We start from the raw sequence: 27959 nt of genomic DNA, 5'->3' as shown, positions 1-27959 counted from the left end.
AAAAAACAATAAAAAAAGACTATCAGAACTGAAAAATCAATTCAGTATAGTAATAGGAAAAAAGAATCAACATATAACTACATCTCATTGCTTGTTATTTGTGTATTTAGTGACTCTTCTATACACCAATAATGACATTACTGAAAAAGAAATGATGAAAGCATTCCATTCACAATAGCTACAACAATAAAAATAAAAAGAAAATACTAAAGAATAAACTTAAGTTCAAAAGACATTTACAACGAAAATTATAAAATACTGATGAAAGACTGGAGTGAGATGAAATCTTAGAGTGGTTTTGATTTGCATTTCTCTAATTGCTAGTGATGATGAACATTTTTTCATGTGTTTGTTGACTGATTGTATATCATCTTCTAAGAAGCGACTGATCATGTCCCTGGCCCATTTATTGATTGGGTTACTTGTTTTTTGTTTTTTTGGGTTTTTTTGGTGTCTAGCTTTTTGAATTCTTTATATTCCCTAGTGATTAGTGTTCTATCTGATGTGTGAGGGGTAAAGATTTGCTCCTAAAGTGTAGGCTCTATATTCACCTCACAGATTATTTCTTTTGCTGAGAAGAAACTTTTCAGTTTGACTCCATCCCATTTATTGATTTTTTATTTTAATTCTTGTGCCACAGGTGTCTTATTATGGAAGTTGGGGCCTAATACCACATGATGGAGATTAGGGTTTACTTTTTCTTCTATTAGATGCAGGGTCTCTAGTTTTATTCCTAAGTCCTTAATTCATTTTGAGTTGAGTTCTGTGCATGGTGAGAGATAGGGTTTTAATTTCATTTTGTGGCATATGGATTTCCAGTTTTCCCAGCACCATTTGCTGAAGAGGGTATCTTTTCTCCAATGCATGTTCTTGGCACCTTTGTCTAATATAAGATAATTGCAGTTTTGTGGGTTAGTCTCTGTGTCCTCTTTTCTGTACCATTGGTCTACCAGTCTGTTTTGGTGCCAATACCATGCTGTTTTGTTACTATTGCTCTGTTGTATAGTTTAAGGTCTATATAGTGATGCCACCTACTTCACTGTTCCTGCTAAGGATTGCTTTAGCTATTCTGGGTCTCTTATTTTTCCAGATGAGTTTCATGATTGCTTTTTCTATTTCTATTAGGAATGTCAATGGAATTTTGATCACAGTTGCATTAAATCCGCATAGTGCTTTTGGAAGTATGGTCGTTTTGATAAAAATTAATTCTGCTAATCCAGGAGTAAGGTAGATCTTTCCATTTTCTAAGTTCTTCTTTGATTTCTTTCTTTGGGGTTCTGTAATTTTCATTATATATATATATATATATATATATATATATATATATATATATATATATATATTCACCTGTTTTGTTGATTGTTGATTCCCAAGTATTTTATTTTATTTTATTTTTGAGGCTATTGAGAATGGAATAGTTTTCCTCATTTCCCTTTCTGAGGATTTGTCACTGATATACAGAAATGCCTTTGATTTATGGGTGTTGATTTTATACCCTGCTACTTTGCTGAATTCATTTCCTAGTTCTAGAAGTTTTCTGGTGAAACTTTTAGGGTCTTATAGGTATAGAATTATATCATTAGCAAATAGTGCCAATTTGAGGATGTGGAGAAAAAGGTACATTCATATACTACAGGTGGGACTTCAAATTGATGCAGCTAATATAGAAAGCAGTATGGAGATTTCTTGGAAAATTGGGAATGGAACCACCATTTGATCCAGCTATCCCTCTCCTCAGTCTATACCCAAAGGACTTAAAAACAGCATACTACAGGGACACAGCCACATCAATGTTTATAGAAGCACAATTTACAATAGCTAAACTGTGGAGCTAACCTAGATGCCCTTCAATAGATGAATGGATAAAAAAATATGGCATATATATACAATGGAATATTACTCAGTAATAAAAGAGAATAAAATCATGGCTTGTGCAGGTAAATGGATGGAGTTAGAGAAGAAAATGCTAAGTGAAGTTAGCCAATTCCCCCCCCAAATAAAACCAAATGCCAAATGCTTTCTCTGATATAAGGAGGCTGATTCATAGTGGGATAGGGAGAGGGAGCATGGGAGGAATAGATGAACTCTATATAGGGCAGAAGGGTAGGAGGGGAAGGGAGGGGGCATGAGGTAATTAATGATGGTTGAATGTGATGAGCATTTTTATCCAAAGTACATGTATAAAGACATGAATTGGTGTGACTATACTATGTATACAACCAGAGATATGAAAAATTGGGCTCTATATATATAATAAGAATTGTAATGCATTCTGCTATTCTGTATAAATAAAATAAATAAATAAAATACTGATGAAAGAAACTGTAGATGACACACAAAAATCTGAAAGAACCCCTAATGTTCTTGGATTGAAAATACTAATATTGTTAAAATGTCCATACAATCCAAAGTGATCTACAGAAAATACCAATATCATTTTCTGCAGAGCTATGAAAAAAAAAACAATTCTGAAGTTCATATGTATAAAATATAGCCAAAACAATCTTGGGCAAAAAGAACAATGCTGCAGGTATCAAAATACCTGATTTCAAGACATATTACAGAGACACAAAAAACAACATGAATAATGGAATTTGCATAAAAACAGACACATCAACCAATGGAACAGTACAGAGATTCCCAAAATAAACTCTGTAACTACAGTCAATAGATTCTCAGCAAAGACACCAAAACAAAGTATAGTCCTTTCAGTAAATGGTGTTGGTAAAACTGGGTATCCACATTTAGAAGACTGAAACTTGATCCTACACAAAAATCAACTCAAGATCAATATAAAAACACCTAAATGTGAGACTTGAAACTCCGAAAACTACTAGAATAAAATGGAAAACTCTTAAAGACATTGGTGAAGGCAATAATTTTTCTGGATAGGATCCCAAAAGCACAGGAAACAAAAGCAAATATTTAAAAATGGGGTTACATTAAGAAGCTTTTGCAAAGTAAAGAAAACAACCAACAGTCATGAGAAAATCTATAAAGTTGGAGAAAATTCTTGCCAAAGTATTCATCTGACAGAGGGTTAACACCAACCATATAAATGCAAATAAAAAAATAACAAAAAAGCCAATTAGAAACTCAGCAAATGATATGAATAGATACTTCACTAAAGAAGAAATATAAATCTTAAACAATGATATGATAAAGTGCTAAATATCATTAGCTAACAGGGTAATAAAAATCAAAACTGCAATGAGATATTGTCACCCTAGTCAGAATGGCTATTATCAAAAAATAAATGTTGACAAGAAGGTAGAAAAAAAGAAACATTTATATATTGGTGATGTATAAGTAAATCCGTGCAGTCATTATGGACAACAGAAAGTTCCTCCAAAATCTTAAAAACAGATCTATCATTTGATCTACCCATCCCATTTCTGGATAAATATACAAAGAAAATAAAATTAGTATATCAGAAAAAACTGAATATCCATGTTTACTGCAGCACTATTCACAATAGCCAAGATACAGAATCAGCCTAAATGATTTTCAACAGAAGAATAGATTAAAAAAAATATGTGACACACACATATAAACACTCTCTCAAACATGTTTGTGTGTGCGCGCACGTGTAAATAACGGGGAGTAGTTACCCAGCTAAAAACTAGAAGAAAGTCCATCTTTCACAACAAAATTGGAGAACATTGTGTTGAATTAATTAAGCCATAAAGAAAAGTACTGTATGTTTTATCTTACATGAGCACATTAATAAAATTTGACTTGAGAGTACAATTATGAGATTACTAGATATCATGAAGGGTTTAGGGTAGAGAGGGTAGAAAAAGGGAAGTTTGGTTTGATCAGTACATATACTGAGTGTATAAAAACATCACACTGAGGGGCTGGAGTTATGGCTCAATGGTAGATCACTTGCCTAGCACATGCAAGGCACTGGGTTCCATCCTCAGCATCATATAAAAACAAATAAATAGAATAAAGGTATTGTATCCAACTACAACTAAAAAATAATTAAAAAGAAAATATCACACTAAATTTCATTAATAGATAAAATCAATATCTGTCAGTAAAAATATAAAAGAAAAAAATTACTTAACATTTTTTTAGAAGTATTACTTAGGTCTGTTTATATTACTAATGACTATTTTTGTTCGTTAGGATTAGATTAATAACTAAGAGTAAAGAATCCTACATCTTCATTTTCTTCAGGATCTTTGCTTACCTGTTTAATCTTTCAAATAACGTTCCAAATTGTGCTAGTTTATATGATGAACTGAGATCATCTTGACTTTCATTTATTTTGGAAACCAAAGAATTAGAACAATCCACATTGTTGAGCTAGAAAAATGGAAAAAAACATTAAAATAGTAAATGTAAATTCATGGAATTTCACTTGCTCACAAAAAAATGTCATTTAAGTGAACAGCATCTATATTTAGAAATGCATCTTTTAGTCTAATAGAAAGTAATTTTAGTTCCTTTTGAAAACAAATACTGTTCTAACAATGGCCACCATAGTACAATAAAGGTGAAAGCCAGAAACAAATTAATATCAGTATTTAAATGATTGTTAAAATAAGAGAGTTAATACTATGGTGAATTAACATTTTCTCAGTTAAAAAAAAAAGATTATAAAAATAAACAAACACACAGAACCCCAGAATCTTGAATAACTAGATGTTAAGTTTCTGATAGAAAATAGTACTTTGTTTCAAGGAATCAGCTACACTGGTCTCAGTTCTTCCATTTACTGTAATTTTAGACAACTACTTTAATTTTTCTGAATATCAGTATCATTCAGTAAAAAGTAGGGATAAGAGTATGAAGACTATTAAAGCATAAAAAACATCCATTTGTTAGTGTGGAAAGTTCTATATAAACTTACTTCATTTTGACCCAACACTAATCTATTCAGTAAAGATGATTTATAACTGTAGTATATTTCATTTTAAACCCAGGAATAATAAAAATGAGAAGTCTAAAGATAATCAACTACAAAAACAGAAAACAAAAAGAGCAGAGTTGAGGTGGTAGTGGTGGTGAGCACCTGCAATCCCAGCACAGAAACATAAGGATCACTTTAATGCAGGAGTTTGAAGATCAACCTGGTCACATAGTAAGACCCTATCACAAAAATTTAAAAATAAAAAAAAGGAAAATTGAGACACTGAATGTCTTTGGAAAACAAACAAACAAACAACAAACAAAGACCAAAGTCAGAAGATGGCTAACAAATATATCTCAGTCTCAAAACAGTGACAGAGGAGCAGAAACAAAGTTAACTTTGAAGTGAGAAATAAAATACCAAAAGAGGAGTGGAGGGGCAGGGTACTTGCTGGGCATGCATGAGGCTCTAGATTTGACACACAGCACCACAAAAGAGAAAAACAGAGAAAGAAGAGAATATTTCATTTTAATTTTTCTTACTTTTCTAGAAATCTCCAAAATTAGCTATTAAATATTTTTCTAAGAACGAAAAATATGACATTACAATGTGGAGAAGGACATTACCTTCTCTTTCCAGTCTTCTACCATAGTAGGTATGTTATTTACCTATTTGGAATTAATTGCTAGCCTATAGTGTATAATATGTAACAGGTAAGGAAGAGATTGGTTACATAGAAATCACAGTGTTTTATTCTCCATTTTACAAGCTAATATAGGAAGGATAAGTTACAAGTTAATCTACAATGGGTGACAAAGGTTGAATGTTTTCTTTAATATGTGGAAGCTAATCCACAAAAAGGTGGGGGGGGCAGAAATAGAAGAAGTTCAGTGGGATTAGACAAAGGGTAATAAAGAGAATGGAGGAGGGATAGGAAAACCAAATACAATGGAATTGAATCTGATGTTGTTTTCTTATATACATATATGAATACGCCACAGTGAGTGTCACCATCATGTACATCCACAATTAATTAATTTAAAAAATAAGCATAATCATGGGAAAATAGCAGAAAGCTCAATAAAGGAAAGGGAGGAGGGGTGGGGAAAGGGAAAGTAAATGAGAGATACTTGGGTCCTAATTGGAGTAAGACATATTCCATGCTGATATAATTATATCAAAATGGATTCTACCAATATGTATAACTAAAAAGAACCCATCAAATAAAATTTTAAAAATACAAAACAAATGGGTTGTTGAATATCCTTCATTGCATCATTCAAAAATTATTAGGTTCTTTAATTTTTTTCATTTCTCTTCAAGAAACAGCAAAACATCCTTTAATAAACACTTAAAAATCATCATAATTAACTATATTATGTTATATTTAACTATAATATAGTATTTAACTAAAATGATTTATGAACTTATAAATCATAAATTTATTATAAATTTACTTGTAGATAATGTACATATGAATATGGTATAAACCACTGCAAGCTAAAAGTTGGGAGAAATCTAAAATTAATATCCCTGTTAATAAAATATAATGCTTATATAGCCATTTTCTTTATTACCATTGTACATTAGTATAGTAACTTCAATAATTTAAATTTTTGACTCTATATATATTTAGTAAATCATTCCCTTATATGTTCTATGAAAAACATATATTAGAATTTGAATTTTTTTATATTTTAACTGTAGAAAACTGTGATTAAGCATTGTAGTATCTGCTCTGCAACATTGCCACATATTTCTATATATGTAGCTAGGTGAGAGGGCATATGCCTGTAATTCCAAAAACTCAGGAGACACAGAGGAGGATTACAAGTTTGAAGCCAGCCTCAGAAACTTAGTGAGGGCCCTTTTCAAAATAAAAAGCAAAGAGGGCTGGGGATATAGATCAGTAGTAGAGTGCATCTAGGTTCCCAGTACCACCACCACAAAAAAAAAAAAAAAAGAATAAATTTGTACATTAATTGAAGTAGTCATAAACAGATGTCATCTTTAAATCATAAAACCAGATGGTAGGCAGACTGCACTACCTAGAGAACGGGCCCAGTGGCCCACCAGCATGGTAGACAGATCACCCCAATTGGAGGAGGGGCCCAGCTGCGCCTGCGCTTTAACAAACGTTAAGAGAATTTGCAGCTAGAAAACCATCTCTTCAAAACATCCTCGGCAAAACATTACAGGAAGAGGAAATGGAAAATAACAATGATAACCAACAGCAGGAGGTAGTACAGTAAAGGGAAAAAATAATCAAAGAGGAAAAACAAACCATGTTAAGTAACATAAATAAACAAATATGGCTGGAAGAACAATCCATATCTCAATAATAACCCTAAATGTTAATGGCTTAAACGCACCAATTAAGAGACACAGGTTAGTAGAATGGATAAAAAAAAAAGATCCAACAATATGCTGCCTACAGGAGATGTATTTGATAGGAAAACACATACATAGGCTGAAGGAGAAAGGTGGGGAAAAATTATATCACTCATATGGACCTCAGAAACAAGCAGGAGTGTCCATACTCATATCAAATAAAATAGATTTCAAGCCAAAGTTAATCAAAAGGGATAAAGAGGTACACTACATACTGCTCAAGGGACCCATACAACAACAAGACATTACAATCATAAATATATATGCCCCCAAACAATGGTGAAGCTATGTTCATCAAACAAACTCTTCTCAAGTTCAAGAGTCTAATAGACCACCATACAAAAATTATGGGAGACTTCAACACACCTCTCTCACCACTGGACAGATCTTCCAAACAAAAGTTGAATAAAGAAACTATAGAACTCAATAATACAATTAATAACCTAGACTTAATTGACATATATAGAATATACCACCCAACATCAAGCAGTTACACTTTTTTCTCAGCAGCACATGGATCCTTCTCAAGAATAGATCATATATTATGTCACAGGGCAACTTTTAGACAATATAAAGGAGTAGAGATAATACCATGCATCTTATCTGATCATAATGGAATGAAACTAAAAATCAACGATAAAAGAAGGAAGGAAAAATCATGAATCACTTGGAGAATGAACAATAAGTTACTGAATGATCAATGGGTTATAGAAGACATCAAGGAGGAAATTTAAAAATTCTTAGAGATAAATGAAAACACAGACACAAACATATCGGAATCTAAGGGACACATTGAAAGCAGTTCCAAGAGGAAAATTCATTGCTTGGAGTTCATTCCTTAAAAAAAGAAAAAACCAACAAATAAATGATCTAATACTTCATCTCAAAATCCTAGAAAAAGAAGAGCAAAACAACAGCAAAAGTAGTAGAAGGCAAGAAATAATTAAAATCAGAGCTGAAATCAATGAAATCAAAACAAAAGAAACAATTGAAAAAATTGACAAAACTAAAAGTTGGTTCTTTGAAAAATTAAATAAGATCAACAGACCCTTAGCCATGCTAACAAAGAGAAGAAGAGAGAGAACTCAAATTACTAGCATACGGGATGAAAAAGGCAATATCACAACAGACACTTCAGAAATACAGAAGATAATTAGAAATTATTTTGAATCCTTATACTCCAATAAAATAGAAGATAGTGAAGGCATCGATAAATTTCTTAAGTCATATGATCTGTCCAGATTGAGTCAGGAGGATATAGACAACCTAAACAGACCAATATCAATTGAGGAAATAGAAGAAGCCATCAAAAGACTACCAACTAAGAAAAGCCCAGGACTACCAACTTAGAAAAGCCCAGGATGGGTATACAGCAGAGTTTTACAAAACCATTAAAGAAGAACTAATACCAATCCTTTTCAAGCTATTTCAGGAAATAGAAAAAGAGGGAGAACTTCCAAATTCATTCTACGAGGCCAACATCACCCTGATTCCTAAACCAGACAAAGACACTTCAAAGAAAGAAAACTACAGACCAATATCTCTAATGAACCTAGATGAAAAAATCCTCAATAAAATTCTGGCAAATCGGATACAGAAACATATCAAAAAGATCGTGCATCATGATCAAGTAGGATTCATCCCTGGGATGCAAGGATGGTTCAATATAAGGAAATCAATAAATGTTATTCACCACATCAATAGACTTAAAGATAAGAACCATATGATCATCTCGATAGATGCAGAAAAAGCATTTAACAAAGTATAGCATCCCTTTATGTTCAAAACTCTGGAAAAATTAGGGATAACAGGAACATACCTCAATATTGTAAAAGCAATCTATGCTAAGCCTCAGGCTAGCACCATTCTGAACGGAGAAAAATTGAAGGCATTCCCTCTAAAATCTGGAACAAGACAGGGATGCCCTCTCTCACCACTTCTGTTCAACATAGTTCTCGAAACACTGGCCAGAGCAATTAGACGAAAGAAATTAAAGGCATAAAAATAGGAAAAGAAGAACTCAAATTATCACTATTTGCAGTTGACATTATTCTATACCTAGAAGACCCAAAAGGGTCTACAAAAAAAACTACTAGAGCTAATAAATGAATTCAGCAAAGTGGCAGGATATAAAATCAACACGCATAAATCAAAGGCATTCCTGTATATCAGCCACAAATCTTCTGAAATGGAAATGAGGACAACCACTCCATTCACAATATCCTCAAAAAAAAAAAAAAACTTGGGAATCAACCTAACAAAAGAGGTGAAAGAATTATACAATGAAAACTACAGAACCCTAAAGAGAGAAATAGAAGAAGATCTTAGAAGATGGAAAAATATACCCTGTTCACGGATAGGCAGAACTAACATCATCAAAATGGCGATATTGCCAAAAGTTCTCTATAGGTTTAATGCAATGCCAATCAAAATCCTAACAGCATTTCTTGTAGAAATAGAGAAAGCAATCATGAAATTCATATGGAAAAATAAAAGACCCAGAATAGCAAAAACAATGCTAAGCAGGAAGTGTGAATCAGGTGGTATAGCGATACCAGATTTCAAACTATACTACAGAGCAATAGTAACAAAAAAAGCATGGTATTGGTACCAAAACAGGCGGGTAGACCAATGGTACAGAATAGAGGACACAGAGACCAATCCACAAAACTACAACTATCTTATATTTGATAAAGGGACTAAAAGCATGCAATGGAGGAAGGATAGCATCTTCAACAAATGGTGCTGGGAAAACTGGAAATCCATATGCAACAAAATGAAACTGAATCCCTTTCTCTCGCCATGCACAAAAGTTAACTCAAAATGGATCAAGGAGCTTGATATCAAATCATAGACACTGCATCTGATAGAAGAAAAAGTTGGCTACGATCTACATATTGTGGGGTTGGGCTCCAAATTCCTTAATAGGACACCCATAGCACAAGAGTTAATAACTAGAATCAACAAATGGGACTTACTCAAACTAAATAGTTTTTTCTCAGCAAAAGAAACAATAAGAGAAGTAAATAAGGAGCCTACATCTTGGGAACAAATTTTTACTCCTCACACTTCAGATAGAGCCCTAATATCCAGAGTATTCAAAGAACTCAAAAAATTAAACAAGAAGAAAACAAATAACCCAATCAACAAATGGGCCAAGGACCTGAACAGACACTTCTCAGAGGAGGACATATAATCAATCAATAAGTACATGAAAAAATGCTCACCATCTCTAGCAGTCAGAGAAATGCAAATCAAAACCACCCTAAGATACCATCTCACTCCAGTAGGATTGGCAGCCATTATAAAGTCAAACAACAACAAGTGCTGGCAAGGATGTGGGGAAAAGGGTAGACTTGTACATTGCTGGTGGGACTGCAAATTGGTGCGGCCAATTTGGAAAGCAGTATGGAGATTTCTTGGAAAACTGGGAATGGAACCACCATTTGACCCAGCTATTCCCCTTCTTGGTCTAGTCCCTAAAGAGCTAAAAAGAGCATACTACAGGAACACTGCTACATCGATGTTCATAGAGCACAATTCACAATAGCTAGACTGTGGAACCAACCTAGTTGCCCTTCAATAGATGAATCAATTTTAAAAATGTGGCATTTATACATAATGGAGTATTACTCTGCATTAAAAAATAACAAAATCATGGAATTTGCAGGGAAATGGATGGCATTAGAGCAGATTATGCCTAATGAAGGTAGCCAATCCCTAAAAAACAAATGCCAAATGTCTTCTTTGATATAAGGAGAGCAACTAAGAATAGAGTAGGGAGGAAGAGCTTGAGAAGAAGATTAACATTAAACAGGGACGAGAGGTGGGAGGGAAAGAGAGAGAGAAGGATAACTGCATGGAAATGGAAGGAGACACTCATTGTTATACAAAATTACGTACAAGAGGAAGTGAGGGGAAAGGGAAAAAACAAGGGGGAGAAATGAATTATAGTAGATGGGGTAGAGAGAGAAGATGGGAGGGGAGGGGAGGGGAGGGGGGATAGTAGAGGATAGGAAAGGCAGCAGAATACAACAGACACTAGTATGGCAATATGTAAAACAGTGGATGTGTAACCAATGTGATTCTGCAATCTGTATACAGGGTAAAAATGGGAGTTCATAACCCACTTGAATCAAATGTGTGAAATATGATATGTCAAGAACTATGTAATGTTTTGAACAACCAACAATAAAAATTTTAAAAAAAAGAAAGAATAGTCAAGGTATAGGCCAATAGTCTGGGACATTTATAACTATTATTAAAAGCTAACTAAGCAGAAACAGCTCAAAGCAAAATGCAAACTGAAAGTAAAAATGCTTGCTTATGCATAAGCCAAGATACATTCTTCTTATCTAATTGTAGCTATGTGGTATTTTGTTTCTTTGAATAATGATTCTTGTTTTGTAACCACAAAGTACTGTGAGCCTGCCAAATGAAAAGTATATATGATTAACTTCACAAGTAAAGATTGGGATTCAGCACCTTCAAAAAAAAAATCATAAAACCAATCAAGCCACCAGAACTCATACTTTAAGACACTAACTACTATGTCATCACTGAGACTATGTCATCACAGGATGCCTTCGATATCATGTAAACTGAGTTGCCATGACATCTATAAACTATTGACTTACATTGATCATAACATAAACTGCTATAAAACAGACTGAACTATTTTCAACTTTGCTATCAATAATTTTCTAAAATGAATGATAATTTCTAAGGTAGTGAAGAACATTCCTTGGTTTTCTATTCATAATTTTCTAGAGCACAGAAAATTAAGCTTTTGATCTAAGAGGAATGAATCATCCTTAATTATCTTCTAATTTGGTACAATTTGGTATAATTCTAATCTGTACAAATTTGCAGTCTACACTTTTAAAATCTATAAAAAACAGAAGAAGTATATGATTAAAAAAACAGAAGAAGTATATGATAAAAATAAAATTCAAAGTTACCTGCCCATCTTGCTTTTTTTCATATACAAGTTTCTGAGGACTAGATGCTATTCTGGGAATTAAATTTTGTTTTGGAATATGTCTGTGAGAAGGTAATTCTGCTGAAAAAGATGGTGGAGTAAAATTGCACTTTTCTATTCTGCTGAACTGAGGTTCAAACATACTGTATGAGTTCTTCACTTGAGGTAACTATGAGAAAAAAAATATAAAATAATTTAAATACATATTACCTAAGTCAAAATAGTACAACCAAAATAAGTGAAAAGGGCATAGGTTGCAAGGGAAAACGTCCTAAGGAAAGACAAGCCAAGCCATCATTAATTGACAGGATTTATTAATATGAGAGAAATTATTAACTAAGATGTTACTTAGGAACTCCTTTCCATTTGCTTTTCCCACCCATATTGCCCTCCAAACACAAGCTTCATTCCCATATTCTATCCTCTAATGAAAGAAAATCTGAGTTCCATCAAACCACAAAGTAGATGACAAGATTTACAAAGGTTTTTTTTTTTTTTTTTTTTTTTTTTTTTGGAGGTTATTTTGTTTTGTTTTGCTTTTAGTATCATTGCTATTGTCTTTCTGGTCTGGTTTAACTCTGACAATTCAAAGAAAGGAAAGAAGCAATTTGTATTTGGGGTAAAAATGGAAATGCATAACTCACTTGAATCAAATGTATGAAAGATGAAAAAATAAAATAAAATAAAATAAAAATAAATGAATAAAATAAAGGTCTAAAAAATTAATAAGAAGGCACTGGACATTAAACAAAATTTCAAGATTTAATAACAATATATGTACTTCTATTGATTAAAATTTTATTTGCTAAAATCTAGTTTGTTATACTTTGAAAGAAAAAGTATCTTGGGATTAAAGTGAATATTAAACATCACAACTTGGTATAAAATAATCTTGTCATATGTTTGAAGAGATGAACTGCTCAATAATCATATGATAAGAACAAGCACAATCAAATATTATTCACACATAGGCCTGGTTACATTGTTGATATTACAAAGGGATTCTCATAAGGAATCAATTAAAATATACTAAGGTTTTATTTTCCTACTCTGAAAAGCTTTTAAAAGAATATTTTAAAAGTCTAACATTTTGTAAAAGGATAACTAATTTTCCCCAATATTCAAAATTTAAAATTATTCAGTGACATATCACAATTGTTAAAACAACTTAAAAATTTTACAAAAAATATCTCACCTGAACTTGGCCAAGCTCTTCCTTGTTACTTAGTTTTTGATAGTGTATACTAATAAAAGAAAAATTCAAGGTTAAAATTTAAACAACAATAAAAATTACTTCTTATATATTTAAAACTCTTAGTGTTCTACACAAGCATATAAAAACATACAGAATTTTAATAAATCATTTTGGGGTCATAATATGGCTGAGTTTTATAAAAAATTATATTAATATTAGAAATAGACTTTTTAAATTTGTTTTAATTAGTTACACATGACAGTGACATTTTTATGATAAGGAAAATCAAAGTATGTGTACAAAATGACTCAGCCATTTGATAAAGGTTCTAACATTTTTATAATATCTATAATTAGATAAACAAAAACAACTTGAAGGTAAGTACCACATAATTTTCTAAAGAATAAAACTGTTGATAATAACCAGTTTAAACATCTAATAATGTAAATACCAGCTGAAACTCACTTGTTTTCTACATCATCAAGGCAGAGTTTAGAAGGTGTACAATGAGGTGACATTGGAAGTTCTAATTCACGTTTCTTTGGAAGCATTTTTATGTTGCTATTCATATTCACATGGAATGGTTTTTTTACAGTTTCTATAATGAAAATATTAGATTTTAGTTTAAAAATAAAAACAAAATATTTCAAAGCACTACTTGATACATCATGTTAATTAAATAAATGTTCATCTTAGAAATTTTACTAAAAACACATTCTATACATGCTAGAAAAAGTCATTACAATATTAACAACAATCACATATAATTAAAAGCATCTTTTTCTTCCTCATTTTATATATACATCAAGAAAGAGGCCATGTTAATTTAGTTCTACTTTTTTCTACTTCCAAGGCTTGCTTCATCACCCAACTATGTATTATTATATATTACTATAACACTAAATATTTTCTCTATCACTTTGCATACTTTATTGTACTTGATTGACTCCTGCACTAGATTTAGACTACATATAGGAAGTAGCCTTATCTCTCATTACAGTAGACATGCTGTTTTTTCTGTGCAGTACTTTAACCTACTCTTTAAATATTTTTAGTTGTATATGGATACAAAACCTTCTTTTTTTAAAAGTTTTCTTATGTGGTACTGGGGATTGAACACAGTGCCTCACACAGGTTAGGTCAGCATTCTATCACTGAGCCACAAACTCCATCCTAACCTACTCTATTGAGAAATGTTTTTTATACCCACCCGCAACTACCTAGTTCCAATGGAAACTATCCTTCTCTGTGCAAAATAATTGGTTTGGGGGCAGGCATTTCTGCAAGGATGAACCAATAATGGAATCCTATACATTGGGGTTTAAGTGTGTTCCACTGCTAGGATACAGCACCAGTAGCAAAAGGCAACACTCTTCCATAAAAATGTAAAATGAGAGAAAGAACTTTCAGTCTTTCTGGGTGGCAAACCTAGGAGAGGTGAGAATTATTAGTTTCTTAAGGCCAGGTGTTGAGCCTTAACGATGATGACTATCCAAGAGAATAAAAATAATACCTTAAGAAAAAAGGAATCCTATTAGTATGTAAATCCTTGATTCAGGCAGTCTGAGACCCTTTGCATCATCACTCTTCTTTTTACTTAAATGTATAAATATAGTTCTTTTTAAATTCATCATTAGCACCCATGAATTATGACTAATAAAGTCTTGTTTTCTATTTTGCCCAAATATAGTATTAAGTGATAAGAAATTTAACAAATATATGTTTAATGAATAATTGTCAGGGAGAAAGTGATGGGGCTTAGCATATATTATCCCATGGAACCTTATCATTCGAAAACTGCAGAAGTAGGAAGATCACTATCAGCTTCCTCTTTTGTCCCTAAAGCAGGCCTCACAACTTAGGATTTTTCTGACCTTTCCCCAAACAGGGTCATAAAAATCTCATTTAAGAGGTACCCTCCTAAGGTACCAAAATGGTAGAATAAAGAAGGTCACTTTCTTGGTGGCTCCATGGTGTGAAAAGACAAGTGACTTCTCAGCAAGATGGGTAGAGAAAAACAGAGGAGCTTTACTGGGAATTAATTCTGGACATTTAAAGCAGATCAGGACTCAGGAGGTGAATAAAATAAAGAAAAATTCCCAGCACTGTGTATCACTGGCAGGGACTGCTGGAAAGATCCCCCTTGAAAAATGTAGAGGGATAAGTCAATTAAAAAAAAACAACTCAGCATGTCTGGGTACCAAGAGATTAGGGATCAAAGACACTGCCTGACTGAACAGAGAGGTGCACTGCACAATATCCTCATGCAAGGAAAAAAGCCCCATTCTCCTAGCAGTGTGAGAGGACAAAGGAAGAAAACATTTTGCTACTGTGGTGTGGGATGGGCAGCTAGGAGAGCCATTTACTGACTAACCCAAGTTTGGCCAGAAAGACAGGCCCAGCACACCGACACCCCAGGGCACAGAGTGTCCCTAAGTTACCAGGAGAAAATAAACATGAGAAGGGTTTACATAGGGTAATACCTGTCAGGGGAAACCCACCTGGCTCCCTACCCACCCCCTCCAGACTGACTGCTTGAAAAATCACTAGGAAGAGGTGTCCAACTGGGAATTTTGAAGGGCAAGATTTATTTGTTTTGGAGACTAAACCTGAAAGACCAAAAAACACATGAGTGATTGTGGGGACATAGGATTGGCTCCTCCACTATGCTAGTGGAGCCCAGGGGAGATTCCTGGAGGGCAGTATTTCAGCATTGACCAGCAACTGCTGACCTTAGAAGATATATAGATTTAAAATCTTCAGACCAACTGCCATTCAGTGAAGAACCTGGAGCCTAAACCCCACCTCCAGGAGCTCCTCCAACAGGATTTCCCATTACACTCCAGTAACCCCACAGAACACACTGGGAAGGAAAGCTGAAAATCATTTGAACTCCAACAGAAATGATTCTTTAAATTAAGACTTTTTAAATCTTACTTTTTTTTTCTTTTTTCTTTATCTAAACTGTTCAACTTACCTGATTGGATCATGGATGCTTACACATATTCATATCTATTTCTTCCTTCACCTTTCAAGCATTTTTCAAGGAAATTATTTTTCATGGATCAGCATTTTGAGGACTAGCACATTTATGCAATATAACTCAGTTATGTTCTGGCATTCTTCTACTTTTTGTAAAATGTTTATTTTATACATTTTTCCTCACTTATCTACTTCTCTTGATTCTCTCTCTCTCTCCTGCCTACTGCTAACAGCCAATCTCTATCAGTCTCTATTTCAATCTTCCTTTAATTTTTTTACTTCTATTTTCTCTCCTCCTCCCTCATAATCATAACTTCCTACATCACTCCAGTTCTATCACTGTTTATGACTTAGAATTGTAAATCCTTTGTAAATTTACTATTTTTCCTATGGGCAACAACTGATCATATAATTTCTGATTTTTATGTAAATTTACATTGTAGATCCCATAGGAGGAATTATTTGGTTTAATGATGTGCATTGTTTGCATTGATGGTTGTTATTATCAGACTCCCCCTGAAGATGAAGTACTAGAAATCTTCAGGGACATTATAAGTCAACAGGTAAAAACTCTACTATCTCAAATCCATAGTGTTACATGGGCAGACACACAAACAACATAAAAAAAGCAAGGGACCAAGAGGCCCAAACAAACCAAGATACTTCAATAACAATCCATGGACACCACAGTGGAAGAAAGTCAAAGGAGTTCATTGTTAAACTGATCAGTGAGGTCAAAAAACAATGTAAGGATGGTACCAGAGAGAAAATACAGAAAGTGAAGGATCACTTTAATGAAGAGATAACAGAGCCACATCAAAGCACATTGTTATGAAAATGCCTAACATACAGATTAAGAATAGAATTTTAAAGGCTGCCAGAGAAAAGGGACAGACTACATTTAGAGGGAAACCTGTCTGGATCTGCAATGATTTCTCAAAGCTATAAAGGTTTGGAATAACTAATACCAAGCTCTAAAAGAAAATGGATGACCTGATCTGCCACTCCACTGATGGGGCAGACACCCACCAGAGCTTAGCCTCTGGCACAGGACCGCCCCTTCCGACCAGCAAACTACCGAGGGAGGTCAAGCCTGGCAGCCCAAATCCATCCACACTGGCCTGTGCGGGACACAGGCTCACAGTAGGCCCGAGTCCACTCCTCCACCAGCAGGCACCCGCCAAAGCCCAGCCTCTAGCACGGGACTGCCTCTTCCAAGCAGCACACTACCGCAGGAGTCTAGGCCAGCCCAGATCTGTCCACACTGACTTAAGTAGGACCAAGGTCCAGGGTAGGTCTGAATTTACCCCCCAACACACCAACTGGGAGCCTAAGCCTAACCCACTTCCACCTTGGGACACAGCAGTCATTGCCACAGCCTTACCAACACAGTAGCCCCTAACTTTTTGACAACAGACAGGGCCTACAAGCAGCTGCATCTCACAGCAGGCATCCCAAAGAAAGTGTGTGGCCCACACTTTCAGTCCCATCTCTGTAAGATGTTACATCCATCTTGGGGAACCTTAACTATTATTTCGACTTACCTCTGCTATTGCTGGCACCAACTTTAGATACAGTAGCAAACAGTGAGGGACACCAACAGGGTCTGGAAGCCCAACATCAAGGTCAAGTACAAACTATCTGCATGGGTACTATGAAAATATAGGGAAGAAAATTATATAATATCTCAGATCCACACTGCAAGAAATGAAGGCACATAGACAATATGAAAAAATAAGGGAGGAAAGTACCCCAAACAAACCAGAACACTATAATAACAGAACCCATGGACAGCAAAGTTGATGAAATGTCAGAGTAGGAGTTCCAAAGGTTCATAATTAAAATGATCTGTGAATTAAAGAATTATCTAAATAAACAAATACAGGCAAAACATTGATCCCTCCAACAAAGAGACAAGAGAGCAAACACAGGTAGCAAACAATGACTTCAAGAGTGAGATAAAGACTCTGAAAAAAAAACACAGGGAGGGAAAGGGAGAGAAAAGGGAAATTGCATAGAAATGGAAGGAGACCCTCATTGTTATACAAAATTACATATAAGAGTTTGTGAGGGGAATGGGAAAAAAATAAGGAGAGAAATGAATTACAGTAGATGGGATAGAGAGAGAAGATGGGAGGGGAGAGGAGGGGGGATAGTAGAGGATAGGAAAGGTAGCAGAATACAACAGTTACTATTATGGTATTATGTAAAAATGTGGATGTGTAACCAATGTGATTCTGCAATCTTTGTAATGTTTTGAATAACCAATAAAAAAAAAGGAAAAAAAAAAGAAAAAAAAAAGTTTATGTCTGTTAACTTAAGTTTACTACAATGAAGATTTTCTAGAACCTAAATGGATATTTAATAAATATTTCACTTTACATCAAAAAAAAAAAAAACACAGTCAGAAATCCTTGAAATGAAGGATACAATAAATCAAATAAAAAACTCAATAGAAAGCATAACCAACAGACTAGATCATTTGGAAGAAAGAACATCAATTAATGAAGACAAAATATACAATCTGGAAAATAAAGTTCACCACACAGTGAAGAAAGTCAGAAACCATGAACAGAACATCCAAGAATTATAGTACAGCATCAAAAGACCAAATCTAAGAGTTATTGGGATAGGGGAAGGCACAGAGTTTCAAACCAAAGGAATGCACAATCTCTTCAATGAGATAATATTAGAAAATTTCCCAATATGAAGAACAAATTGGAAAACTATATACAAGAGGCTTACAGGACACCAAATGTATAAAATTACAATAGATCTACACCAAGGCACATTATAATGAAAGTGCCTAGCATACAGAATAAGGATAGAATCTTGAAAAGCCACAAGAGAGAGAAATAAGATCACATGTAGGGGGAGACCAATTCGTACCTCAGCAGATTTTTCAATCCAGACCCTCAAAGCCAGGAGATCGTGGAACAACATATACCAAGCTCTGAAAGAAAATGGATGCCAATCAAGATTTGATGATGAAATAAAAGCCTAAGTTTTAGATTTGATGATGAAATAAAAGCCTTCCATGATAAACATGAGTTAAAAGAATTTACAACTAGAAGTTTTAGATTTGATGATGAAATAAAAGCCTTCCATGATAAACATGAGTTAAAAGAATTTACAACTAGAAAGCCTGCACTATAGAACATCCTCAGCAAAATATTTCAGGAAGAGGAAATGAAAAACAATGATGTAAATCAGCAGAGGGAGGGTTTACACTAAAGGAAAATCTAATCAGAGGAAACCCCAAGTCATGTTAAATACCAAAAATAAACAAAAATGGCTGGGAATACAAATCATGTCTCAATAATAATAACCCTGAATGTTAATGGCCTGAATTCACCAATCAAAACACCATAGACTTGCAGTTTGGATCCAAAAAAAAAAAAAAAAAGAAAAGAAAAGAAAAAAAAGACCCAACAATATGTTGCCTCTAAGAGACTCATTTCATAGGAAAAGACACCCACAGACTGAAGGTGAAACATGGTTTTGGCACCAAAACAGACTGGTAGACCAATGGTACAGAATAGAGAACAGAATAGACTAACCCACAAAACGACAATTATGTTAGACAAAGGTGCCAAGAACATGCATTGGAGAAAAATAGCCTCTTCAACAAATGGTGCTGTGAAACTAGAAATCCATATGAAAGAAAATGAAATTAAACCCCTATCTCTCACCATGCACAAAACTCAACTCAAAATAGATTAAGGATTTAGGAATAAAATTAGAGACCCTGTGTCTAATAGAAGAAAAAGTAGGCCCTAATCTCCATCATGTGGGATTATACCCCAATTTCCTTCATAAGACTCCTTTGGTGTAAGAATTAAAATAAGAATCAATAAATGGGATGGACTCAAACTGAAAAGCTTCTTCTCAGACAAAGAAACAATCTGTGAGGTGAACAGACAGCCTACATCTTGGGAGCAATCTTTACCCCTCACATATCAGACAGAGCACTAATCTCAAGGGTATGTAAAGAATTCAAAAAGTTAAACACCAAAAAAACAAATAACTCAATCAATAAAGGGCCAAGGACCTGATCAGACACTTCTCAGAAGATGATATACAATCAATAAACAAACATATAAAAAAAGTTCATCATTGCTAGCAATTAGAGAAATGCAAATCAAAACCACTCTAAGATATCATCTCACTCCAGTCAGAATGGCAGCTATTATGAAGAAAAACAACAATAAGTGTTGACGATGATGTGGGGAAAAAGGTACACTCAGACACTGCTAGTGGCACAGCAATTTAGAGCAGCCAATATTGAAAGCAGCATAGAGATTTCTTGGAAAATTGGGAATGGAACCACCACTTGATACAGCATTCCCTCTACTCAGCCTATACCCAAAGGACTGAAAAACAGCATACTACAGGGACACAGCCACATCAATGTTTATAGTAACACAATTCACAATAGCTAAACAGTGGAGCCAACCTAGATGCCCTTCAATAGATGAATGGATTAAAAAATGTGGCATATATGCACAATGGAATATTATTCAGCAATAAAAGAGAATAAAATCATGGCATGTGCAGGTAAATGGATGGAGTTAGAGAAGATAATGCTAAGTGAAGTTAGCCAATCCCCCCGCCTACAAAAAAAAACAAAAACAAATGCCAAATGTTTTCTTTGATATAAGGAGGCGATTCATAGTGGGATAGGGGGAGGGAGCATGGAAGGAATAGATGAACTTTAGATAGCGCAGAGGGGTGGGAAGGGAAGGGAGGGGGCATGGGGTTAAAAATGATGGTTGAATGTGATGATCATTATTATCCAAAGTACATGTATGAAGATACAAATTGGTGTGAATATACTTTTATATAACCAGAGATATGAAAAAATGTGCTCTATATGTGTAATAAGAATTGTAATGCATTCTGCTGTCATATATAAATTAAAAAAAAGAAAATGGATGTCAACCAAGAATACTATACCCAAAAAAATAATGCTTCAAAATTGACAATGAAATAAAAACCTTCAATGATAAACAAAAGCCTGCAATGCAAAACATACCTAATAAAATATTTCATTAAGAAGAAATGAAGAATAAAAGTGAAAACCAGCAAAGGCAGGAACTACACTAGAAGATAATCAATCAAAGGAAAAACGAATTCAAATTTAAAAACAGAAATAAATCAAAATTTCAGGAAATAAAAATCATTTCTCAATAATAACATTGACTATAAATGGCCTAAACTCAAGAATCAAAAGACACAGACTAACAGATTGGCTAAAAAAACAACAACAACAACAATATGTTGTCTCCATGAGACTCAACTCATAGGCAAAGACACCCATAGACTGAAGGTGAAAGGATTGAAAAAACTGATTATTCACATGAATCTCATAAATAAGCAAGGGTTTCTATACTCATATCAGATAAAGTGAACATCAAGCCAAAGTTAATCAGAAGGGACAAAGAAAGACATTTTTAAGGGAACTATACATCAACAAGACATAACAACTGAAAATATTTATGCCCCAAACAATGGAGCATCTACATACAACAAACAAATCTTTCTCAATTCAAGTTCACAAATTAAATAGAGAAGAACACAATAATACTGGGTGACTTTAACAAAACTCCCTCACCATTGTATAGATCCTCCAAACAAAAACTATAGAAATTATAGAATTAAAAAATATAAATAATAATTTAGACTTCACAGACATGTAGAATATTTCATCCATCAGGACTGAATACACTTTCTTCTTAGCAGCCCATGAGTCCTTCTCTAAAATAGATAATATCTCAGGCCACAAAGCAACTCTTGCAAATACAAAAAACAGACATAGTACCTTGAATTTTATCAGATCATAATAGAATAAAATTAGAAATCAATGATAAAATAAAGAGTAGAATCTACTCTAACACCTGAAGACTAAATAACACACTATTGAATTACTTATAAATAGCAGAAGAAATCAGGGATGAAATAAAAAAATACTTAGAGGTAAATGAGAATAGCAGCACAACATATCAAAAATCTCTGGGAGACTATGAAGACACTGCTAAGAGGAAAGTTCATTGAACTGAGCTCATTTATTAGAAGAATAGAAAGTCAACAAATAATTTTTTTTAATTTTTTTTTGTTTTTTTTTGTTTTTTTTGTCAACAAATAATTAACCTAACATTACATCTCAAAGCCCTAGAAAAAGAAGAATAAATCAACACCAAAAGCAATAGAAGATAGAAAATTATGAAATCAGAGTGAAAGTCAATGAAGAAAACAAAAGAAATAATCCAAAAAATGGATGAAACAAAAAGTCGATTCTTTGGAAAAATAAATAAAATTGGTGAACCCTTAGCCAAGCTAATAAATAAAAAGAGAAAACTCAAATTACCCAAATTCACAATGAAAATGGAAATATCACAACAGACACTACTAAAATACAGATGATAATCAGAACCTATTTTGAAAATTTATTCTATAATTTAATAGAAAATCTTGAAGACAGCAATAAATGTCTAGAGACATATGATCTCCAAATTGCATCATGAGTACCTAGAAAATTTAAATAGATCAATTTCAAGCAATGAAATTGAAGGCACCATTAAAAGCCTATTAAGAAAGAAAAGCCCAAGACCAGATGGATTCTCAGCCATGTTCTACCAGAACTTCAAAAAATTAACACCAATTCATGTCAAATGATTTCATGAAACAGAAATGGAGAGAATCCTTCCAAACTCATTCTATGCAGCTAGTATCACCCTAATACCAAAACCAGACAAGGACATATCAGGAAAGAAAGCTTCAGACCAATATCCCTGATGAACATAAATACAAAAATTTTCAATTAAATTATGGCAAATTGCATAAAAAACATATTAAAAAGACACTGCACCATGATCAAGTGGAGTTCATCCCAGGGATGCAAGGTTGGTTCAACATACAGAAATCAATAAACCTAATTCATCACATACAAAGACAAGAATCACATGATCTTCTCAATAGATGCAGAAAAAGCATCTGACAAAATTCAGCATCTATTCCTATTCAAAACACTAGAAAAACTAGGGATAGTAGAAACATACCTCAATATTTTAAAAGCTATATATGCTAAACCCCAGAGCAACATCACTCTCAGTGGAGAAAAATTGAAAGCATTCCCTCTAAAAACTGGAACAAGACACTTTCACCACTTCCAGGCAACATAGTCCTTGAAACTCTAGGCAAAGCAGTTAGAAGAAAGAAATTAAAGGGAAACAAATAGGAAAAGAAGAGATCAAATTATCCCTATTTGCTGATGACATGAATCTATATTTAAAAGACCCAAAAAACTCCACCAGAAAACTGCTAGATTCAAAAATGAATTCAGCATAGTATCAGGTTATAAAATTAACACCCATAAATCAATTGCATTCCTATATACAGTGATGAATCAACTGAAAGAGAAATTAGGAAAACTACCCCTTCAAAATTGCCTCCAAAAAAATTGGAGAATCAAGCTGACAAAAGAGGTGAAAGACCTCTATAATGAAAATTACAGAACACTAAAGTAAGAAATTGAAGAAGACCTTAGAATATGGAAAGATCTCCCATGTACTTGGATAGGCAGAATTAATATTGACAAAATGGCCATACTTACAAAAGTGCTATATAGATTTAATACAATCCCTATTAAAATTCCAATGATGTTGTGCATAGAAATAGAAAAAGCAGTCATGAAATTCATTGGGAAAAATAAGAGGCCCCAAATAGCCAAAGTAATCCTCAACAAAAAAGTGAGGCTTCACAATACCAGAACTTAAATTATACTACAGAGCTATAGTAACAAACAATGAATGGCATGTGTTTGGCACCAAACCAAACATGAAGACCAATGGTACAGAATAGAAGATATAGAGACAAACCCCCATAAATATAGTGATCTCATATCGCCATAAACATACACTGGACAAAGACAGCCACTTCAACAAATGGTGTTGGGAAAACTGGATATCCATATAGAGCAGATTGAAATTGAACCCTTCTCTCTCACTCTTCCCAAAACTCAAAGTGGATCATGGACCTGGGCATTAGACCGGAGACCCTGCAACTGCTAGAAGAAAATATAGGCCCAATTTTCCATCATGTCAGCTTAGGAACCAACTTCCTCAATAAGACTCCTAAAGTGCAAAAAGTAAAATCAAGAATCAATAAATAGGATGTTATCAAACTAAAAACCTTCTTCAAAGCAGAGAAACAATCAAAAACATTCTGTAGATATCCTACAGAATGGGAGAAAATCTTTGCCACCTGTATATCATACAGAGCATGTATCTCTGGTATATATTAAAAACTCAAAAACTTAACACCAAGAAAACAAACAACCCAATATATAAATAGGCAAGGCAACTGCACAGGCACTTCACTGAAAAAGAAATACAAATGCTCAAAAATTATGAAAAAAATGTTCAATATCTCTAGCAATTAGAGATTGCTACTAAGATTCCAATTCACTCTACTCAGAATGGCCATTATCAAGAATAAAAGTAACAATAAATGTTGGTGAGGATATGGGGGAAAAGATTCAATCGTACATTGTTAGCGGGACTGCAAATTGGTGCAACTACTCTATAAAGAGTATGGGGATTCCTCAGAAAACTTGGAATAGAACCACCATTTGACCCACTAATCCCACTCCTCAATATATACCAAAGGGAGTTAAAAATCAGCAAACTACAGTGATGCGACCACATTAATGTTTGCAGCAGCTCAATTTACAATATCAAAGCTATGGAACCAATCTACATGCCCTTAAACAATGAATGAATAAAGAAAATTTGGTATATGTATACCATGAAATATTATTCAGCCATAAAGAAGAATAAAACTATGGTATCTGCCAGGAAGTGCATAGAACTGGAGAATATCATGCTAAGCCAATTCCAAAAAACCAAAGTCAGAATGTTCTCTCTGATATGTGGTTGCTAACACACAATAAGGGGATGAGGAAGGAAATAACAGAAGTTCATTGAATTAAACAAAGGAGAGTGAAAGGAAAGGAGGAGGAATGGGAATAGGACAGACAGTAGAATTAACTGGACATAACTTTCCTATGTTCATATATGAATACACAACCAGTGTAACTCCACATCATATACAATCACAAGAATGGGATTCTAAGTTATACTCCATGAATGTATAATATAACAAAATACATTCTCCTGTCATTTATATTTAAACAGAACAAATTTAAAAAATTTTTAAAAAGAGGTATCCTTCTGACTACTGGGGACTGGGATGCTGGGGTCAGGGTAGAAGTGTAGAAGAAGGGTAAATGGATATGGTAAATGCACAATATATGTGTGTATGGAAATATCACAGGGAATCCCACTAAAATATAAATTAATATGTATTCATAATTATAGTAATTGAAAACAGGTGTCATTCTTACACTTTAAGGGAAGTATCATAGTTTTCATTTTTTTTGAAAATATTTTTATTATGCTGGGTATAGTATCTAGATCTTCACACATGCTAGGAAAGCATTCTACCACTGAGGCACGCCAGTCAAAACATCCTTCTCTCTGAAGACACAGGATCAAAGATAAGACTCTTAACCAACAGCAAGTTGCTCTTAGGTTAATATCATTAGCTCATGCTTTTCTCTTTAATCCAATCATACATCTCCACAGCCATCCACTTCTTCATAAACCTCACACAGATTTACTGACTGATTTGGGTCTTCATTTTCTTATAAAGCTTGTCCTGTCACATAAAACATTTTAAATATATCTGTATTAATTTGTTAATCTGTATTAATTTGTGAAACTTGACAGATAGTGATTTGTCTATCATGTATAAGACAGACATAACATGGCTGGGGCCTCATCCATGACATGTCTGGGCCTCAGCCATGAACCTTGTGATAGAAAGGAAAATATTTTTCCTTGCCTAAAAAACAGGCAATAGAAGTAAATACATTCAATTTACAGTAAGAAGTTTTATTCCCAAGTTCATACATAACATTCCTTTTAAAAGTATAAATAAATGTACTTGTGCAAGTTGTCATTCATGGAGGGAGGAAGAAAAATTGGAGACAAAGTAAATTAAGAGATACTACTATTCTGATTGATTTATATCCCTCTTTGAATTGTCTTATTTTTAAGCTTCCATTTTAACACTTACTTAAAACATTAAATACCAGATATATATTTGTTCCTTGAGAGAGAGAAAAATAATCTGATTATCTTTTTGTTTAATTGAAGAGCAGGAGAAAACAGACATTATTTTGAAGTAGCATCCCGGGAATGTGTAAGAAGTAATTCAATCTTTTGAGACAGGAAACCAGTCATTCAGGGAAAAATCTTCCCTGCTACTCTTTTAAAACAAATTCTCTAAATGTAAAAGATGGTAAACATATTTATTATTCCTTGCTTTCTAGCTAAACTCTGGTAACTATCTGCCTAGAAAAAAATAATGTAATAATTACAACAAATTCACTATAGTAATTAAAACCATCACTAATAAATTAATGTTATATAACACATATACAACCTAAATATAAAAATAAATGCATTAAGCAACAAAGATTTTAAACAATGTTCATTAAGATCTTGTTACTATTCTAATTTAAAGAGCACCTAAGTTTTAAATTAATTTGCCACATGCTTTGAGTTCTAAAATTGCAAATTAATTAGAAAGCCAAAAATTATTATGGTCACATTAAGGTTTAAACAAAATGCTACTGGAAAGACTTACCAGGTGTTTTCTTCTTACAAGATATCTGATTTACCATATATAGGTTAAGGAGGTCTAAACTGGCAGTGGAATTTTTTGCAGGGGACAAAACTCCCAGTAATTTCATTTTTGATTTTAACCTGTTCCTTTCAAAGTATTCCTAAAATAATTTAAAATGTTAAAAATTAATGCATCAACCAGTTAATTTAAGGCAGAACCATAATTCATAAATGCACTAATGGTATTAAATCATTGACTTGATATTTGTATATTTTTGTGACACCACCTTATATGTTTACATATGAATTAAAATCAATTATAATAACTTGTAACTTGCTTAAAAACTCTAAATTTCACAGCATTTAATAAAGTTTCTTTTGGATTTTTTAATTAGTTTTTATTATAACATATGATATTTTAAAATGGAATTTTTAAAACAAAAGTATTCCCAGGTATCAAAAGATAAAAGTTATCTATATGCATAGTATAATGAAAACATCTGGCCAGGTACAATGGCACATGCCTGTAATCCCAGCAGTTTGGGAGGCTGAGGCTGAAGGATCATGAATTCAAAGCCAGCCTCAGCAACTTAGCAAGGCCCTAAGCAACTCAGTGAGACCCTGTCTCTACATAAAATTGGGAAAAAAAGGGCTGAGGATGTGGTTCAGTGGTTAAATGCCCCTGGGTTCAATCCCTGGTACAAAAACAAAACAAAACAAAACAAAAACCAAATCTGACAGGTTAAAAACCTGTTCTTCTACAAAGTATGCTATCCTATAAATATAAAAATGCCTTAAAGGTATGTTGCAGCTAAGTGTCATTAAAAGTTAGCAGAAATGAGAAGGAAGGAAACTATGTAA

The 27959-nt window shown here is 33.6% G+C and overlaps 1 protein-coding gene across 1 annotated transcript in view; it reads right to left on the bottom strand.

The window, feature by feature from the left end:
* Redic1 (regulator of DNA class I crossover intermediates 1) overlaps positions 1-27226 on the bottom strand; it is a 57372-nt gene extending 30146 nt beyond the window's left edge. Inside the window, exons 1-5 of the mRNA XM_076852768.1 lie at positions 27121-27226; positions 13894-14026; positions 13429-13477; positions 12214-12402; positions 4199-4314 (exon numbers count right to left, since the gene is read on the bottom strand). Coding sequence (XP_076708883.1) covers positions 4199-4314; positions 12214-12402; positions 13429-13477; positions 13894-14026; positions 27121-27226 — 593 coding nt within the window. The remainder of the gene's footprint in view (positions 1-4198; positions 4315-12213; positions 12403-13428; positions 13478-13893; positions 14027-27120) is intronic.
* Between the last annotated feature and the right edge of the window lie 733 nt (positions 27227-27959).

This window comes from Callospermophilus lateralis, chromosome 4 (genome assembly GCF_048772815.1).
Source record: "Callospermophilus lateralis isolate mCalLat2 chromosome 4, mCalLat2.hap1, whole genome shotgun sequence".
NCBI classification, from domain to species: Eukaryota; Metazoa; Chordata; class Mammalia; order Rodentia; family Sciuridae; genus Callospermophilus; species Callospermophilus lateralis.
Note: the sequence above shows the minus strand (reverse complement) of the source record. Positions and strands in the feature narration are given on the sequence as shown.